This window comes from Typopeltis vanoorti, chromosome 10, assembly GCF_054136105.1.
Source record: "Typopeltis vanoorti isolate ZY-2024b chromosome 10, IOZ_Tvanoo_1.0, whole genome shotgun sequence".
Taxonomy (NCBI): Eukaryota; Metazoa; Arthropoda; class Arachnida; order Uropygi; family Thelyphonidae; genus Typopeltis; species Typopeltis vanoorti.
In genome coordinates, this window is record NC_143558.1 from 32056755 (window position 1) to 32078801 (window position 22047).

Consider the following 22047-nt stretch of genomic DNA (forward strand, 5'->3'; position numbering starts at 1 on the left):
GATCAAAACAGAACGTAAACATAAGCATTAGCATTACATAGGGTTATACCTTTACTGAGTAATGAAAAATAATCATAAAAATATTATAGTTACTCAATTTCTCCTTCATTTTATTTACAAATAATAATAAAATATATGTTACAGTTTATATAAGGCACATATAAGTTACATACATAGAATTCCTCATAATATTATTGAAGGAATAAAGTAATAAGATAAATGTTATTTACTACAGAGTTCTTTCAATAGTATAATATACATTAAAATTAAATAATTAAATAATAGCTGATAAAATTCAAGGATGATACATGAATAATAAATCTTAAGCAAGGGAGTAACAAATAATATTTAAACAAGTCTTGCTTAGTATATGGTAGATTATGTTAAATGTGAATGAAGAATAAAAATATACAAAACAATTTCATTCACAGTTTAACAGTAGCAAATGGTAGAAGTGTCTGCAATGCTGCCTTCGCCAGTTGTATACATGGTTCTGAGTACACCAGAATTGTTCTAAATCCAATTTGAATACGTGCACTGGCTCTCATTTCAATAAGATTATCTTTTATTAAAAAACCGTCATTTATAGAATTAAGATCAAAAAGAAATGGATCGGTATACACCTTTGCTCTTTGCCAATATCTCCCGAGGAAAAATATCCATGAAAAGAATCAATCAATTGTTGCAAATGTATTACAATTTCAGGTAAAATTGTGATTTTTTTCGTTTTCCAGACCAATTTCATCAAGCAAGGGGAAATTTGCAAAATTACCATTTTCAACTAGACGCATCCAAATTTTTAATTTTTTCGATAAAAGCAAATAATTTTTCACTAGATGTTATTATGTTCTTACATTTCCCTTGCATTGATATATTTAATTCATTTAGGTGAGCAAAAATATCTGCTAAATAGGCCAATCGAATTACTGCATCTCTTCTTTCAAAGTCTTGAACTAAATTACAATTCTAGTTAGTAAGAACTGAATAATCTCCTTGCGCATTTCAAAAACCTTGCCATCTTATGTCAGTGTAATAAAGAAGCACATTATGGTCAGCACTGATTTCTTTGCAAAAAGCCTGAAAGATACGATGATTAAGTGCCTGTCCTCGGATATAATTTACTATTTTGGAAGTTTTTTCGCTTGGTTAGACTATAAATTATATATTTAGTTTAATCCTTTATTCAAATGTATGCGAACAAAGTTTGCGCCTGAAATATCTTCAAGACTGGGGGAACTTGTCGCAAAGGTGGACTAAAGTTCCCATCACTTTCCTTAGTATATCATAATGCAAAGCACATCTCCTTGCAGACATGTATAATGCTATGCATTGTGCGAAGGGTCACTACCCAGACCTGTTTCGACCTTTATTGAGGTCTCTTCAGTGGGAGCCAGACCCAGAGGTGATACCAAGCTTGAAGCAATGCAGAAGTCATATTTCCATATACCAGTTGCCATAAGGTGTCACACCTTATTATTAAACTACTCTGGATTAGAGAAAGATGTTGGAAGTTTTTTTCACTTGGTTAGACTATAAATTATATATTTAGTTTAATTTTTTATCCTAGTGTAAGCAAACAAAGTTTGTGCCTGAAGTATCTTCAGGACAAGTGCAATTCGTGGCGAAGGTGGACTGACTTCACATTACTTGCCTTAATATACATAGCATTATACATGTCTGCAAGGAGATGTGTTTTGCATCATAGGATACTAAGGCAAGTGATGTGAAGTCAGTCCACCTTTGCCACGAGTTGCCCTAGTCCTGAAGATACTTCAGGCGCAAACTTTGTTTGCTTACACTTGGATAAAGGATTAAGCTAAATGTATAATTTATAACTTACTATATTAGTACATATTTACTGCTGTAGCTAAATATTTTTTTAAGTTCTCCAGCAAAGTTCTTGATGCAAGTGCATGACAGTGCAACATGCAATGTGTTATTGTAACTTGCAGTATTTCTTTTTTGATATAGGCAAAAAAATCGGAATTTCTGCCTAACATTGCAAGTGCACTATCAGTACATATTGAGCTAATCACATCCATTGGTATTTGATGTTTCAAGAAAAAGTTTTTAATGTGATTAAAAACATCAATTCCTTTTGCCGTCGGTTCCAGTTGATCACAAAATAAAAATTCTTCCAAAATTTCCTTTTCCTTTATGTATCGCACAAATACTAATAACTCACTGCAATTATCAATGTCAGTTGACTCATCCAATTGAATGCACATTTTCAGAGGACTGGTTTTAATATCTTGTACTAGCAGGAAAATATGTTGACTGATGTCTTGAATGCATGATCGAATCACATCGTTTGATAATGGAATCTGCTGAATTTTCTTATGTGCTTCAGAACCCAACACAATTTTCGCAATTTCCAATGCACGTGGTATCACCAATTCTTCAGCTATTGTATGAGGGTTTTTATTTTTCTTTACGCACAGATATGCCACCTGATAAGAAGCTACTAGCAAAGGCTCCTAAACTACCGCAAAGTCAAATTTTGTAATGGTACCACTGCTATTGAATCGTGCCTTCTTTAACTTCAAGATGTTATGTGTATGTCCTGCAGCTTTACCACCATGCTGATTGTCGAACTGTTCTAACAACTTTGCCGGTTAAAGACTGGAGTGCGAAAATATTTTGCAACATAAAATGCATTGTGGTCTTTGAGTACCATCTTTCTATGGATGCACAAGTAAATCCGTAAGCAACATAATAGTCTTTCCATTGGCATCTTTCTGACATGGCAAGGATTACCACATTAATTAATTACCACACAAATTAATATTTACATATTATTTAACTACGCATTGGGCCATGGTTCCCTTAAGAAAATTATAACATAACATGTAAACAAAAATTAATTTTAGTTCTTACTAAACTTTTCAAAATTCGAGAGAAAAAAAATTTGATTAATTGTTCTTTACTTACTGATTACTGCCGGTAAAACAAAAAAAACAGTGTTCATTTGTCACTTGATCCACTTTGTTGACATTTCTACACAACGAAATCACGTTTCTCATGACAATGATTAGTGTATGCGCAGCAAGCGTTCATTCAGCTTGGGTGCATGGATGAGTATTTGTGAGCCGCAGTACATTCGGGGATATTTTTGGGGGTTTTTAATTTCTTAAAATTTTTTAATATAACAAATAAAAAATATGTGTAACTTATATTTAATGGTTCTTGGTGAAATAGAATAATTCTGTATAGGTTGAATTAGTTTGCATAACTTCTTTTCCTCTCGTGGAAAAAGCAAATGTGATTTAAATAATTAGTCAATATATGCTGGAATATTTTCCAGCTCGCACCCCTAGGGATGCTTTCTTGCACTGAAAGTGTGATTTAGACCATGAAAATAATTGTACTTCAGATGAGTTTTATGTCAGAGTATCATAAAGGGTATTAAAGAACACGTCACCTACTAACAGATACTACTGATCAAGATATACAAAGATTCTGAAACTGTTAGTGAAGACTCCACACTAACAAATGATAAATCCACAGAGTTAAAGAAACTATAGAAAGTTATTAAAAGGATATGAATAACTTTACTCATATTTGTGATTTACATCTCTTGAATTTATCATATGATTGTCAATGGATAAATCCATTGAAAAAAGTCTGCAATACAATTTGAGATCCAGAAATCCTGTTCATAAGAAGTATGGTTTATTGAAATTAAAATGGGGATAATATGTATAATTTTTAATTAAATATTTTTTTTGAAAAAAAAAAAAAAAATTAAAAGAAATTTTAAAATGGCTAAGCCATTGTAAAAATCTCGCATAAATGTTTTTACTTATTTTTACTACGGCAATTGATGTGAAGTCATTAGTTTCTATATACAATATAGAAATGAATCCAGTCATGAAGATTCTTCAAGAGCAAACATTGTTTGCTTACACATGGACAAAGGATTAAACCGAGAATATAATTTCGTGGCATTTTTAATTTATGCTTTACTTATTATGTTCATTTTTGACAATATCATATATTATTATTACATGACACCTCCAAGGAGTCCAAAGACTCATCGAAGGAGGGCACCTACTCTACAACTCTCTGTCTCCACCAACTAAGCGAACCGCATCAGACACCAATGCCATCCATCACCACCACTAGTATTTTCACGGACAATCACAAACATCCATACCCATGACAGGATTCAAGTCCACAGCCTTTTGGCTGGAGAGCGGATATGCTAACCACTCGATCAACCAGGACACAGCCTGGATGAAGAATGTTCTTGTTATATGATAAAGTAATCTTTAAAAATATACAGATGTGGTCACATTTATTAATGCAACCGAAAGCTTAGTATTATCAAAATTACCACGTGGTTATGCAGCAGCAATACAAAAGAAACTTTAAACAGTTAACTTGCTTGAAAGTTTATTTTTCACTTGGTTAGACTATAATAAATTTAGTTTAATCCTTTATCCAAGTGTCAGCAAACAAAGTTCGCACCTGAAAATATCTTCAGGACTGAATATGGTGTTGTACTACCTTACTGGGGTAATGTAGTACAACACCGGGCAACTTGTAGCAAAGGTGGACCAAGCTAACAACACTCCTATCTCAGTATCTCCCATAATGCAAACCACATCTCCTTGCAGATACGTATAATGTTATGCATTAAGGGATTGGCCACTACCCAGACTAGTTTCGACCTTTATTGAGGTCTCTTCAGTGGAGCCAGGTCCAGAGGTGGAGATACCAGGCAGAAGCAATAGCGAGGTCATCTTTTACCTATAGGAGTTGCCAAAAGGTGTGGCACCTTTTTTATTAAATTACTCTGAATTTAGAGTAATTTAATATGTTGAAAGTTTATTTTTCACTTGGTTAGACTATAATAAATTTAGTTTAATCCTTTATCCAAGTGTGAGCAAACAAAGTGTGTGTCTGAAAATATCTTCAGGACTGAATATGGTGTTGTACTACCTTACCCTTAGCTTGGTCCACCTTTGCTATGAAGTGCCCGAAGATATTTTCAATCCTGAAGATATTTTCAGGCGCAAACTTTGTTTGCTCACATTTGGATAAAGGATTAAACTAAATTTATTATAGTTAACTTGCTTACTCATCATCATCAATTTCCTGGTATGTACCCTTCGGGGGAGTCAGGCTGCTATGACAGCACTGCATGAATAAGTTTACATTATTAATAATCTCCTATCAACAATTTTCCTCCAAAATTAATCTATTACTTGTCAGAATTGCAATATGTTGTATCTAACATTTCACTCTTTTAATGTGCTTCTGACTGAATCAATCTACCTAAACTTTGGCCTTCCTCTGGGTCTTTTCCTGCCACACTTGTCATCACACGAATTGACTATTTGCTTACTGGTAGTTTATAATTTCTCACTGGAAGTCAGTTAATTCTAAAAAAAAAAATTTTTCCATTTCTAGTATTGTATACAACTGTGGTTATTTAAGCAAGCATCTCTTGCCTATGTAGTATTGACCATTTTCTAAATTACTGTTAAGCATAATTTCTCAATGTTAAGAGTGGAGAGGCATATATACAGTTCTATATACCTCTTATAGTATGGAATATAAACAAAATATATGAGGAGTATGGTTCCTCATATGCTTTGTTATATTGCACATAAATTTATATAAATGTTTATATTGCATCGAACGGAATTGTTAAGAGTGAATAATATTTACGATTACATTGGTATAATATAGATTTATTACACCTGTAATTATAGGTATGCATAGTTGTATGTGTTTAAGAGTTCCTTCAGTTTTGTAACAATTAAAGTACAGCTGTGCTTACACTGCAGTGTTGCTGGCATATAAAGATGAGACAGGTTTAATCAGTGAACAAATGAAATCTTTGAATATTTTTCTTGCCAACACATATCGGTATCAATTCTGTAATATCTGTTTTGTTGTGTTTCAAAGGTGTTGAATTTTAGTGAAGCTATGAGTGTTGCACTTTTAAAATGTTATGAGACCAGTAATTTCAAGTGATACCCGTATTTTCTTTTAACTGGTAAGTATTAATTCCTTAATTTTTTTTTCAACTTTGGTTGATTTTTAAAAAAATTTTTTAAGGATCCATTCAACATGGACAAGTTTCTAATTTAAAATAAAAACGAAAATTAGATGACAAAATGAGAAAATAATTTTTTCACAAAATGTGAAAAAATTAATAAATAATTACTGTCATAAATAACTGATTATTCTCTGCTATTTCATTAGAAGGTGTCATAAATAAATGGGATTTCAAACAGATGTTTCAAAAAGGAGGGTTGCAATCGGTTTCGTCTTTATTCAAGATAGTCGATATATTTCTTAATACTTGAATGATGTGCAGTAGAATTTTAGTAATTACTTTTAGTGTACTGTAAGATTAAAAAAGGTTGAAAGCTGCTGCTTTACACACACAGCAGCATTTTGAAAAGAAAAAAAATTCAGACACAATATTCAAAATTAATGTGTTTTTTTTTATTTCTAAACTTCATTTATTTTATTTCTAAATTAATAAAAGTATAAGTTGTCAGCATTTTTATATAAGTTATGCAATATATTTAAAATCAGATATAACTTATCCCATTTATAATTTTAGCAAAGATCTAACTCTTACCTGCCATATCCTCTGGCATGACGCAACGTGTAACAATTAGGAATCACCCACAAACCAAGGTCTATAGCAAACCATGCTCGTCTGCATAAAAGAAGAATGAAATTACTATTTCAAGGATTAAAAAAAGAAAAGAAAAAAGTGAGAAAAAGAAAAAAACAGCACAATAAGATTTATGTAAACTGATTTTAAAAACATGCAATTAACTCCCACTACAGTGAATATCATTAGAAAAAAAATTATCTAGACAAAGACTTCTCTCATGTTATATATGATATTTCTGTATTAAATTCTAGAAATTCCTATGTTCTTGGAATTCCAAAATCAAATAATTAAACCACAAAACTACCAAAAGTAATACATTTCATAATGAAGCAATATAACAGTGGTGAGTCATACTGTCTGACCATTCTGGGAACTTTTGTCAGCCTGGTTGGCCAAGTTTTTCCACTCTCTAACCAACAGATGGTAGATTCAAATCCAACTATGGGAATGGATGTTCTGTGAATGCTGCTTACATGGAAGATTATTATATTACCAGTGTAAGTCCACATCTTGCTTACTGGAGCCTGAAGTAGTTTGAAAAAGATCATGTTTAATCTGTACAGCAGAAGTATTGGATTATCAACCCCTTAGCTATTATAATCTCATAGCTTTTTATGGCTAGTGTGCTTCACATAAAAATGTACTTCAATTATTTTTTCAATGGTAATCATCAAAAAAAATCAGCTAACACCTTTTTATTCCTGTATATAGGGAGTAGGCGAGGTCGTTTTTAAGCCCTATCTAACTTTTGGAGACTGAGTAGGCAGTTCAATCTCCACTGGTAACCAATCAGAAATAGCTAGTCCAAAGCTATCACTAATTAAGTGGCATGCAGTGAAGAGAGATGGCTCTACAGGTGCCGCCATCTCGTGGGCCCTAATCCTAACACTCGTATTTAATGTCTGAAATAATGTGGGTTCTACGGTCGATTTTCTTCAGTTTCCAGGGGAAAAAACCCGCCTGCCCGTACCAGAGATCGACTAACTTGGGAACCGGTCAAAAAAAGGCTTAGAAAAATTTCTTCTAGTTGCCGACTAGATTCGAAACCAAGAAGTCTTCCTTCGTACAGTTAAGCAGCGTGGTGTGTGCAAATGCCACATCCACTGAGCTACACAGCCGCTTTTCAATGGTATTATATTGTAAATAGTTATTATCATGTTCCAAATATCCACTGCTGTGATGTTTTAAGGCTATTGCAGCTAGTAAGCATACAAGGAAGGTGTCTTTTGGTTTCTCGATAAACAAAAGAAAAAGAGGGTTTTATTTAGTGCTGACTAGACAGTGGGTGTTCTCTATTTACCTTTTATGATATGAATAAAAATAAAGTTTTTTTTTTCCCTCCCAACATCAGTAAATAATTAAAATATGCAAAACTTCAAAGCTTATCAAACTTTACGTGTTCTCCATTTACCTTCTTTTCCTTGGAATGGAATTTTATCAATTTTTCTTTCACTATCAATAAATGATTAAAATATGTGTTCGTTTAATTTTCTGTTTTTAATTTCGAAAGCCTATAAATGTCATCATCATGAACAAAATTTGACACTTATTTTTATGAATATTTAATATACATAGATGATAGTTTACTTCCATAAAAACTTATTTATGTAAATATAGCTAATAGCTCATATTATCTACACCATTTTTTGTTGCTATTGTTGCTGCTGTTATGACTTGAAATTATTTTATGATGCTGTTCCATTAGCCGAGTGAGTGAGTGAGTGAGCAATGTCCGTAATGTTTCTAACATGATTCTCAATAAGCGATTTAAATCACTGGTTTGAAGATATTTCAACAAAAACATTTGCAATTAGACACAATTACCTTAAAAAAAAAAAGAATGAAATACACTGAGGTAGGCTTTCTGCTTGTACAATGCCCCCAACTACTAATTAAAATGCAGATTAAATACAGTTTTAACAATTAATAAGGTATACACAAATAAATATAATTCTATGAACTGTCATTTCTGATTAAATCCACCTACTTGAATTTAAAAAAAAAACTTTTCTTTTTAATAACAAATTGTAGACAAAATTTATTTTTTAAATAAAAATAAGAAGTGAATTCAGTATGCCACTCATAATGCTCTACTTATACCAACCAACTGAGTTTCACATGAATAATTCAATGAGATAATAAATAAATCTACTTTCATGAAGTTTATATCTCAAAATTGATTCTATATACCTTTGCTTACTGTGAAGAATTTAATTTTTAAGATGTCTTTCTCTTGAAAAACCAGCATTGAATTTTATGGCAAGAATAAAATCTCATTCATTAAACAACATTTTAAATATTTCTGTACCAGATGTTTAAGAAAGTAATTAAAATATATCCCTGAGTTATATAAATTAAGTATATCAAATTTAAAAAAAAAAAAAAAAAAAAAAATACATGTTGACCTATGGATTCTATAGGATGTTTACATGTTGACAAATACACGTGAACTTAAAGGTTCTATAGCATACTATAAGTTCTTCTGCTCTCTTGGATCAGAAAGCAGAACCTATAGCATGCTAATACCAGGAAGAGATGTATGCTGGAAAGAAAGGAGAAACTTATCATCTAATTCTGCAATTCCAAATTGGGAATGACATGGAGGTCTTATGAAAATCAGGAACATAAAGTACAGATATAAGTTATTGAACAATTTTAAATTGTGCGTTACTGCAAAATCTTGTGCACTTGGGAGTCACACTTGACCGTTCTCTCACTTTCCGGCAACATCTTTCAAACTTGACATATAAACTAAGGACACGTAATAATATCCTACAGAGACTCTGTGGCAATACCTGGGGTTCTAGAGCCTCTACTCTTCAGACAACAGCCCTTGCTTTGGTATTCTCAAGTGCTGAATATTGTGCTCCTGTGTGGCTAAATAGCCCTCAACACAAGAATTATCAATTCTCAATTGAACAATACCTTAAGATTAATTACAGGCTCTATTAGATCGACCCCAACATACTGGTTACCTCTTTTAGCAGGCATTATTCCTACAGAACTATGTAGATTGAATTCTTTAGTCCGTGAATTCCAAAAAATTGCTGGTAATCCGAACCTACCTATTCATCAGGATCTCCCAACTCTTAACGTCAATAGATTGAAATCTCGCCATCCATCACTACGAGCAGCAGAAGAACTAGTGCTAAATAATTTTAATCCTTCATCAAAGTGAGAAGAAACATGGAAGGAAAATACGACAGAACATTTGCATAACATCTTTAAAGGTGATCAAATCATCACAAGATCAGATCTACCTCGCAAAACATGGACGGTACTAAATAGAATTCGGACAAATCATGGCCTATGTGGAGATACTCTCTATAAATGGAACAGACAAACATCTCCAGAATGTGACTGTGGTGCTCCACGACAGACTATGCAACATATTGTAACAGAATGCATCTTCCATGCTTATCAGAATGACTGGAATGACTTTTTACAAGCAGCTCCTGAAGCTGTCACCTGGATTACGAACTTAGATCTGAATTTATAATGATATATATGTTTCTTTTCCTTATTATAACATATTAAGACTTTTACTTTTAACTCTCATTTTAATTTTCCAACTTCTTGGATTAGATCTGTGTTTTCCTTCAAAGTTTTAACTTAAAATATTTTAAATTCTTCAATTCTGTTAATATATAATGACGTCATGAGTCTCTTTTTTAACATCATGTTTTTGCCATGAGCTATGTATGTATGTAATGCACAATCAAGAAACTGATAACAGAACAGTGTGCTGACATGCTTTCTGCAAACCTGGAGAAATGCCTACTAAATAGATTAAATTTATGAACAGCTTAGTGAGATAAAACTGTTCAGAGCATAAATATTTTGATGGTTTAATCATTTTCAGGATGATAAAGATGCAGTGGCAAATGACCCTATGTAGTGGACAATTGAAAGTCTACAATCCAGAACTGACTGACAAGGTGTGCAATTCATTTGCAAGAGACTATCAACTGACACTCAGAATGACATCAAGTGAACAAATACGGAAAATTTTTCTGCTTTGTTATGGGATACACTAAGACAATATGATGAGGTGAAGCAATCACATATATAAGTAGCTAATCATAAACATGCTTTACACACATACCTGTGCAAAGTTTGTGCCATACGTTTGTGACTTTTACACTTACAGTTTAAAAAATATGTAATGCTCAATCATGCCCCTTATTTCCCTTACCTGGCTCCAAACTTTTGCTTTTCCACACAAAATAAAACTGTGATCAAAAATTGGCTGATTTTACAGTCAATGACATTCAAAGGAACATGAAGGAAAGAAATTAATACCATCATAGCAGATAAGTTTTCCAAATCTTTCCGATGTATAGATGTGTTCGCTGTAATAAGTGGATGTAAGGTACTTACTAAACGAGTCTTATGCAACCATGTTTTTATTTCAGCCTCATTACTTTCTTGTTTTGTATAAAAGGCTAAGACATTTTTCAGTCTATTAATAAACACATTGCAGTAAACTTCTATTTGCAGTATTGGAGGGACCACCTTAATTAAACGTAAAATTAAATAAAAGTTCAAAATTAGGGAAATGAAAACTCTGCAAGCCAAATAAATTTATGGTCTTTCTTATGTAAAAAAAACTTTGGCAATTTAAAATGGATTTAAAATACAGTTTATTATTATTATTATTATTATATGGGCACCTCCATGGAGTCCAAAGACCCATCGCTGGAGACCCAATCTATTTACACAATCTTTCATACCTCTTCTTGAACCAATTAACAGACAAAGCACTCACAACTGACTCTGGCAACCCATTCCACTCATTCACAACTCTCCAAGCAAAAAATCTAATCCTCACATACCTACTAACCACACCTTTATTCAACCTCCAGGGAATCCCTTGTTCTGGTCCCTCTAGTCAAATGCCGAAACATTTCCCCTGCATTTATCCTATAAAACACTTTAAAAACTTAATTGTTAATCATATCCCCTCTTTTTCTCCTACCAACTAACTTCTGAAATCCATACACTCTCAATCTATCCTTATAGGGAACATTCCACAGGCCAAGTAACATCTTGATCACTCGCCTCTGAATCCTCTTCACCACTTCATCCCACCAAGAAACCCACGGAACCAGACTTGAGCACAGTAATCCAGATGTGGGTGTATATAGGATTAACAACTTCCTTATCTCTTGTTTAAGTTAAGGGATATTACATCCCATATCGTTTCTTAGCCCAATAAGAAACTCAAAGAGTTTCATGCCGAATATAGTAGAAGCTATATAAAGTTCGGCGATTCCAAGCGTAAGCAAATACCTGGATAATGCAGCAACTGACCCTAAAGGTAGTGCAAGCTGAGGCAACTCATGTCTAAGGTGAGGCAAGCTCCGATCACTATTCTTGATATTTACCCATAATGTGAACTTAGCTCCTAGGAGCTGTATTTCTGTTCAACATTATGAGAGAAGGTCACTACCCAGACCGGCTTTAACCTTTATTGAGGTCTCATCAGCGAGTAGGTAGACCTAGTTAATATCAAGTTTGTAGCGAACAGAACTTACAACCCTTCTATGAGTATTGCCGAGAGGTGTCCTAATATCTAGTTTCATTTATATCTAATAATTCCTTATCTCTATTTGATAATGTGTTCATTAATATCCAAGAAATGAAATACAATGAAATCTTATGGGATACCTTAGCAACATGTCCTCTAAACTTTAACTCTGTCTATCACCACCCCTAATTCTCTAGTTTCATTTATTTCCTAGAGTATAGCGCCATCAATGTCATACACAGCTTATAATCTACATATCCCGAAATGCATAACTTTACATTTCTCCACATTAAACTGACACCCATTATCTTTTGTCCACTCTGACATCCTATTTAAATCATCCTGCAAGATCTCCACATTGCCTTGATTAACTATTATTATTAACTGCTCAATTTTGCATCATCAGCAAACAACTGAATATTTTCTTTCAGGTTATTTATTATATCATTTATGTACAAAATAAACAGCAATGGTCCCAGCACTGAACTTTGCAGCACATAAAGTCACCTATTTCATCTCAATTCTGCCCCTGCTTGATATCTATTCAGCAGCCACCCTCTTATCCACTTAATCAATGTCATATTCATCCCTGTTTGTTCTAATTTGTGTAACAGAGACCCATGTGGTATTCTGTCAAATGCCTTTACAAAATTCAGCACAAAATCATCATGTAGCCATTTCCTTTATCCAACTCAGCTCTTACTCTATTATAAAAAGTTAGTAAATTACTAATGCATGACCGATCCTTCACAAATCCATGCTGATTCTCATACAGTATCATATTTTTATCCACCCATTCTTGAATTCTCTTATTGACAATATTTATAGTACTTTTACCACCACATCTGATATACTGATTGGTCTATAATTTACTACTGCAGTCTTAGAACCTCCCTTATGCAAAGGAATAATTTTGTCCTTTTTTCACTCCCTTGGAACTCCACCAGAGCTGAGACTTAAATTAAACAGCCCAGTCGAAGGCACTGCCAGTTCACTTGCACCTTCTCAAAACCCTAGCTGATATCCCATCTAATCCCACAGCTCTATTTATATCGAGATTCTGCAATATCTTAAGAACCTACAATTCGTTCATCTCTTTTCCCACATTAGTCTCTGTCACATATGTTAAGGCAGTAACCTCACTAGGATAATATACACTTGCAAAGTAGTAGGTCATAACTCAACTATTTTATCAATAAGATTCTTCTGTATCGTGACCATAGTCATTCTTCCTCTTACTTGCCACATAACAAAAGAATTCTTTGGGATTTCCTTTAACACTTGGCTAGATTCTTTTCATAATCTGATTTTGCCTTCATTGCCATGCTGGTCATTGAATGAATGAAGACAGTTCCCAACCCATATCTCAACAAACTATGCACAAGGAATTGAACTGGACTGGTATTAGCAGTCTCATGACTACACGTCCAACATGGTATTAAAAAAAAGTTTCTAATTCAGTGGCTGGTATACGCATGTGTGTTTCATAACAGTAAATAAGTTTGAATTAGAATTCGTGCAGTTAAGCAAAACAAAACATTGATATATCACTTTATTTTTCCTTGTCATGCATTTATGCCATTGTGAACAGTATTTAGATGATATATAAGTTTATCTAAGATGGTATAATCATTTAAAGAGTATAAAATAAAAGCTAAGCAAAATCAAAATTGAAATTATTTGCAAGAAAGAGAGCCTGCAATCCAGCTGTTTTAACTATTTAAGACTGCCTTAGATGCAGAAGAATTGAGGACATGTTAGTGGAGACCCAGTGAATAATAAAAACAGTTTGGAAGAAAACTGTTAGTGCCCTCCTATGAGAGTTACAAAACATACAGCACATCAATGCCATATGTGGGCAAGTGGTTAAGAAGAAAGGAGCCTGTTGCATGTTTTGCAAACAACTGGAAGTTATTCCTCTTAGGAAGTTGAGAAAACTGTTGCAAAGCACAGAAGTAAGCAGAATAAAAGAATGGGAATAAAGAGTTGGTTCATTATTACGTTCAAAGCTGGATAGTGAGCAGTTGTTGACAAGATGTAACTCATGCTTACAGGCATAAGAAACAATAGTACCTGTGAAAATATCTATAGAAGAGGCATAATTCAGAAAGTAAGTCTGAGAGAGAGAGAGAGAGAGAGCACCAAGAATTTTTAGGACAAGTTGTGCATTACAAGATATATAATTATTATTATTACATGACACCTCCAAAGAATACAAAGACTTATCAAGGGAGGGCACCCATTCTTCAACTCTCCATTTCCACCACTCAATCCACATCATCTACACCAACAGCATCTACTGCTCACCACCACCATTATTATTTCCACAGACAATCCCAAACATCCATGCCCATGGCGGGATTCGATTCTGCAGCCTTTTGGCTGGAGAATGGATGTGCTAACCACTTGGCCAACCAGGTCAGCAGATATATGAGAATGGTATTCTTAGGATGAACAGATTTGGAATTATTTGGAAAAGATTATCATAAGATCTGTGAAGGTGAGAAGTAGCCTTGAGCAGAAAAGGATTTTTTTTTTTTGTTTTGAGACCGTAGCCACCATATGTTAGTGCAAGATAATTCTAGAGAAACCAGAAAGAGAAACGTTTATCAAAATAAAAAGAGGAATGGAACATAGTCTTATAAGCAAAAGAATGGATAGATTTCACGTTAGTGAGCGATAATTTATTAATACTCCAGTCATGGCAGAGAAAATCTCAAGAATGGAAGAAGCCATTGCCCACCATTTGTAGTGAACAACTACACAAGAAATTGACAGTCCATCTGCAAACTGATCATAAGATCATAATTTGGTAAGTATATATGTGTGTTATTGTCTCAGATGCTTTGAAAATGTCTAGAGTAGCCTCCCTTGTTTTCCAGATTTTGCTCTAGCTTTTGTCAATAAGTAAATGTGATGTTGTAGGATGATCCACTGTGGATTGAGAATGATGGAACCTGTCTTGAAACTTGTTTAACTATAGTTTTTTAGATGGTGAAAAAAAAATTGATTGTCGTTCACATTTTCCATTACTATCTACACCTGTGTAAAACATGTACCCACATGTACTGCACGTGGGTACATTTGACAGATGAATCTCGTGAAAAAAATAAGAAAACATCAAAAAAAAAAAAAACGTAACTTTCAAGTATTGGCAATGTATTCTGCAGACAATAAAATCAGTGTGGAATAGTATATTTTATTTATTCTGCCATTTTTCTAAACAAAGTTTAATAAAGAGGAAAATTACAATTGCAGCATAACATTTTTAAAACGTTTTAATAAAATCTAAAAACTGATATTTATATATTAAAACATATTGACAAAGTGCATTTCTTGCTTTCAAAGTTGTTTAACTGTTCTGCATAATCATGCTGCATAAACTACACTTGCTGAATAGAAAATAGAGCTAATTCAGTTTCCTTGCCTAGTAAACTAGTTTGCCTGAGCAACATCCCTAACCCTTAGCGATAGTTAAAAATGTACATTTGTTTACTTCTAGTACATTTTTAATGTAATTTTGGCCTTTTGCTTAAAATTTTAAGATTCTGTGCATTATGCATCCCATTTTGGAACTCTTCCCAGCATAACCTCTGTTTCTTTTTCCCTCCTCTGTGTTTATAGAACTCTTGAATCGAATCAGGTAGTAGCAGTCTTGTTTTGATTATAGTGTGCACACATGCATTCTTCTGCTTATTTCAAAAAAAGCTCTTTTACATAATTAAGGAAAATGGGCTTAAAGCTCAACACCAGCTTTATCTCCTTTCTTTAGAATGAGTTTAATATAAACTTGTTTCCATGCTGCAGAATAGATGTCAGATGAGTATAAAAATTGATAGGATGGGTGTTAATTCTGAAACAACAGTTTAAAGCACTCTTATGGGGATACCATTACGAAGACTTGTGGATATACATCCAGGCTGTTTAAAATTCTACTGATAACCTATCAGTAAAAGACCAGGGGAAGCATATAGCATGGTGTTCTTGATAAATTATTTGCATTCGCATGAGAATGAAAGGGGAAGACTTTACCCTGTGATCATTGGAGGAATTAGAGGAAAAGAATGATGCAAGAAGTGTTAGTCAAGTCTTCAGGATATGTTACAATAGTCCTTTCTGAAGTTGAGACTTGTGAAAACACAGTGGGGAAGAAGTAGCAATCATTGATGAGGGATTAGAAAGCCAAACAGTCATTCAAAATGCCTGTTGGATTCTGCTCAGGACATGGATTGGTTATTACTAACACCATGTTCCAACATAAAAAAGTGCACAAATTCGCATGGAGAGAAGAGGTAAGGAATAAGAAAAGTCTCATTAGTCAGAGGAGTTGAAATTGGATGTTATCACAATTTAGTCTTGAGAAGGATAAAACTGAATTTCATATTGAAAAGAACAACATGTAAGAGAGTTTTAAAGTGAATAAAAGTTGAGCAGCTCTCAGATGTGAACTAGACTAAAATACACAAACATTATTCAAGAAAAAATGAAAGAGTTTGAGAACAGGAACCAAATGGAGATTCAGTGGCAAATCTTGAAGAAAACATTGGTTGATTCAGCCAAAGAGGCATGTGGTGAGGTTGTCTGCAAGGATAGAAAAATCAGAACTCCATAATGGACACAGGAAATTAAAGAGGCAGTGAAGGAAAAGAAGAAAGCATATCAAAAGTTTCTGGCAAATGAATCAGCTTGTGCTCTTAGAGAATACAGAGGCAAATGTAAGAAAGCTAAACACCATGTAAACTTGCTAAACAAAAGTAATGGGAAGACTTTCGTAAGAACATAGAAAATAAATATCAAGAAAATGGCAAGATATTCTGGAGGTTGTTGAAAAAGCTAAGAAATGGAGGAAAGAGTGCTGTAAAAGGATATTAGAAATGTCAAAGGTGACATGAAAACTGGAAAAAAAAAAGAGTTTATTGATGTATGGAAGAATTATTTAGAAAAATTGCTAATGAAACAATCAGTGACAGTAGAGTAGTAAAAAAACACTGACCAGGCATGCAATCAGGAATACATATCCATACCTGAATTGGAAAATGCCATCAAAAGCCTGAAATGTGGAAAGGCAGCTGGAATAGATCATATTCAACCAGAAATGCTCAAGTATAGAGTTATAAAAAGTCTTACAGTGGCAGCACTGCACTGCATAGTTCAGATGGCCTGGACAGAAGGCCTAATTCCAGATGATTGGAGTAGAGCTCTCATAGTACCTATATAAAAGAGAAATAAAACTGAATGTGAGAATTACAGAGGTATTTCTCTACTGAGTGTTCCTGGTAAGATTTATGCCAGCATACTCAAAAAATGGTTGAGAAGGACTGTGGAAGATAAGCTTGGTGAAGAAAAAGCTGGATTCAGGCTAAATAGAGGCTGTCAGGATCAGATTTTCACTTTATGACAAATAGTTGAGAAATCATGGGAATATAACAAAGATCTGTATTTAAGTTTTGTAGATCTGGAAAAAGCATATAACAAGGTGTCAAGAGAGCAGTTATTCGAAACTCTACAGCTGTATGTGGTGTCAGTGGGGCATTATATCAAGTAATGCTTAGTCTTTATTTGAGCTGCAAGTCAGCAATTAGAATTGAAATACAGGAGGATGGTTTAATGTTAAATATCATGTCAGACAAGGATGTACATTATCCCCTCTGTTATTCATTATCTATATGGATCACATTATGAAGGAAAGTGGTATTAAACCTCATATCAAAATTGGAGATGTTAATCTCAGCTCTTTGCTTTATGCAGATAATGTTATACTTCTAAATAAATCTGCTACAAGTCTGCAAGGTTCCCTGACTAAATAACTGTTGTAAGAGATATGGTATGAAGGTCAGCAAATACAGTGAAAATAGGCACAAGCATTGAAAATAACAACTGCATTGTGAATGAAGAACCTATAAAACAAGTAAAACATTCAAGCTATTTAGGCAAGATTTTTAGTGACAACAGTGAATTAAATGTGGAAATAGACAACAGTCTATTTCCACATTTATATGGAATATGAGAGAAATTAGTCAAAACACTAAATTAGCTGTATACAAGACAGTGCTCAAATCAATTTTAACTTATAGATCTGAGAGCTGGGTCAGAAGTAAAACATTTGACCAATGACTAGAGACCACAGATATGAGAGTCCTGAGAAAGATAAGGGGCATGAACAGATGGCAATGGTGGCTGTATCATATTAAAAACAAGGATATTAGGAAAGAACTTGGCATTGTTAGCATCCAGGAATGTGTTAGCAGAACAAATCTGAGGTGGTATGATCACTTAAACAGAATGGAAGAGGAAAGATTCGCAAAACAAGTGTTTTCTCTGCCAGGTTGGCTGGAAAAATACCCAGCGGAAGACCAAGATATAGGTGGAGTGATATGGTAAAATGTTCCTTAGAAGATAGAAATATAAGATCTGACAATGTTGGAGTCTTGACAGGTAACAGATTGATTTGGAGTAAAATTGTAGATAGGAAGTTAGTAATGATGTAAATTTTTCATGTAGTACTATCGTATCCTGTACACCCTTTGAGTGTACACATCAGGAATTTGATGATGATGATGACAGCTATTTCAGACTGTAAACCAAATCTCCAGCTTCACAATCAGACTGGTGTAGTCTGACGGTGAAGTTGGAGATTTGGTATTGAATTATTTCAATTATTTGGTTGCAGCAGCTGTTTGGATCAGAAGAGTAATCAGCCCAAGAAAGGGAAGAGAGTAAAAATGATGGAGGTGTCATCACACCTGCTACTATGGGTTTGTTCTTGTTGAATATTACATAGCGTGACTGTTGAGATTAATCTGAACATTTGTAGTGAATAAAGTGTTTGGACCAAGCCATGTTCCAATTGAAACGAACATAAATACTTATATTTTATATAGAACTTGTATGTATACTTTTGCTTGATGGAAATAAGGATTTGTACAACACTAATGGACTGCATCTAAATGATTTTGGTGTTAGGTGTCTGGAGAGAGCTTTGTTCACTGAGCGTGCTGAAGGGCAAATTCAGGAAAGCTTATGTTATTAGGTGGAAGCAAGAATCAAGTCTCTCAAGCAAAAATATCAAATAAGGTAGTCAAATTCAGGAGGTAAAAGTGTGGGGGATTAAATGGATGCTACACTTTCTATATACTTATGCCAGAAGTATCAGGAACAAGAGGGAGGACTTTTGGACATTGGCTAGTGCAACCGCGCTAAAAGTTATAGGCATTCGTGAAACTTAGCTAACAGCAGATAATGTAGTTACAGGGATTGAATGTGAAGGGTTTAGTATTTTGGGGAAAGACAGAATGGTGGGAGGGGGTACTGCTAATGATAGCATATGAATTGCAGCCAAAAAGAATATGAGAGAGACTGGAGAGTGAATCTGGTGTGAAATTTAAGACCAATCAGACAAAATATACAGTTGGTTGTTGATACAGACCAGGGAGTTCCACAAATGATATGGAAGACATGCATCACCAAATTAGCACAATGAGTACAGGTTGAGCAATTATTATGGGGGACTTCGACTATGGAAATATAGACTGGAAGAAAGCAAGATCAAGAAGGAAATAGAATTTACACACTACTAAGAGATAATTACTTAAGGTAGCATGTAATGAAGAGTACTAGGGGGTGGGAGGTTATTGGACCTGGTCATAGGATCAGAACAGCTACCCATAAGCAAGGTTGCTTCCAATTGGTAAATGTGACCATGCAGTCTTGACGTGGGAGATTGTACAACATAAGGAATATTCTGTTAAGAATATATGCAGGTAACCCTCATATAACGCGGATGTTAGGTTCCATAGAAATTCCACGTTATATAAATCGTGTTAGGCGAGACTCAGATCACATAGAAAAAGTAGGTTATGTTCTGAAATCGTTTTCTTTTTTTTAATTATATAAACAACAATGGCATATCCAACAAAAAAATATTTTTATTTAATTTAGGTAATTCATGTAAGTTAAGAAAACATATAAACTATGAAAGAAATACATAGTATAAAATTATAAAAATCACAAATTGTGATTTGTGATATTTATAATTTCATTTAAGCATTATGTGCAATAAACTTCATTGCATATAATGCTTAAATGTTTTAGGCAAGATAAAATAAACTACATATTTTAATCTTTCATAGCACGAGGATGTGAGGATCGGTTAATAAACATTAATCATCTTGTGCATTACTACAAAACAATAGAGTAATTCTAGAGTAATTCAAAGTTATCTATCTTTGAAAACTTTGAATCCAGGAGCTGATCTTTCATTTTTAGAAATATCGGTGCGTTTTTGCATTCCCCCATACTCCAATATAACCTGAATTCATCCGTATTGCACACCTGGTCTGCACTATAAATGTTTATAAACTTTAAGAACTTTTTTTTTTTGTTTAATAAGATTTCTATCCAAATGAATCTTCTTTTGAGTGCAATCTTCTATCCAAATCATTAGAGATTTCTCCATTTTTTTCCCATTAGAACATCGTACACGAGCAATGTGCTTTGCACTTACCGTTGACCCAGCAATAGCACTTTCTCGGATTTCCTGTTTCATTTTGTTTGATTGTTTGAATTGTTGATTCATTTAGATTCAAAGTCCTTACAACAACTCCTGGTTTTTCTCCATTATTCAACCGATCCATGATTTTAATTTTTTCTTCGAGAGAAATGAATTTTCTTTTCAATCTTGGTTTTTCCTTTTGGTTGCAGTTTGTGGATATGAAGCTATTTTTTTTTTAACAGGGCTGGATGTCACCTAGTCCTCCCACAACCAGCCCTGTTCTCAAAAATAACTTCTGAATTAATTTTATAGAATCCCTTCAGTAATTTGAATGTCTCAATCATACTCCCCTCCTCCGCCTATCAACCAATTTTTGCAACCCGCAAATCCTCAACCTGTTCTCATAAGGTTCATTCCACAGACTTGCTATCATCTTGGTCACTCGCCTCTGGATCCTCTCAACCTCCTCCCCATCAAGAAGAAACCTACTGTGACCAAATCTGGGCACAGTAGTCGAGATGGGGGTCTTATCAAGGCTCGATACAGAGGAACAATAACCTGCTTGTCTCTGCTTGTCAACGTATTCTTCAGCAACCAAGTGATTTGATGAGCTGACTTGGCCCCTTTTGCAATGTGCCCCCTAAACTTTAACTCCTTATCCACCAACACTCCTAAATCTCGTGCCTCATCAATTTCCTGGAGTACAGTTCCACCAATGTAGTAAACTGCTGCTAATCTTTTCACCCCAAAATGTATAACCTTACATTTTGCCACATTAAATTGACATCCATTTTCCTTAGCCCAGACCTCCAATCTATGCAAATCATCCTGCAAAATTTTAACATCATCTGCATTCCCTATTGCCCTACCCAACTTTGCATCATCCGCAAACAAATGAACTGTTCCTCTCAGATCCTTCCCTATATCGTTAATGAACAAATTAAACAGCAGTGGTCCAAGAACAGATCCTTGTGGCACACCACTAGTCACAGGCTGTCTTGTGGACTCAACTCCTGAATAACCCACTCTCTGATATCTCCCCATCAACCACCCTCCTATCCATCTCACCATGTCTATATTCATCCCCATATGCTGCATTTTACTGATTAGAAATCCATGTGGTATCCTGTCAAAGGCCTTAGCAAGGTCCAGTAGAATCACTGTAAATCCATTACCCTTATCCAGTTCAGCCGTCACTGTGTTATAATACGTGAGCAAGTTACTGAGGCATGACCTACCCTTCACAAAACCATGCTGTCCCCGATACAGTATCCCATTTTCTTCTATCCAATCTTGTATTTTCCTCTTGATTATTTTCTCCAAGACCTTGATAACGATTCCTGTTATGGTGATTGGCCGGTAATTTTCAACAGCAGCCTTGGA

At 34.3% G+C, this 22047-nt stretch overlaps 1 protein-coding gene across 9 annotated transcripts in view; it reads right to left on the reverse strand.

The window, feature by feature from the left end:
- The window catches only part of Ufd4 (ubiquitin fusion-degradation 4-like), an 831523-nt gene that overhangs the window by 396088 nt on the left and 413388 nt on the right, over positions 1-22047 (reverse strand). For all 9 annotated transcript variants that reach the window (XM_090399614.1, XM_090399612.1, XM_090399618.1 and 6 more), the window contains one exon: positions 6602-6682. In XM_090399614.1, the coding sequence (XP_090255740.1) occupies positions 6602-6682 (81 nt within the window). The remainder of the gene's footprint in view (positions 1-6601; positions 6683-22047) is intronic.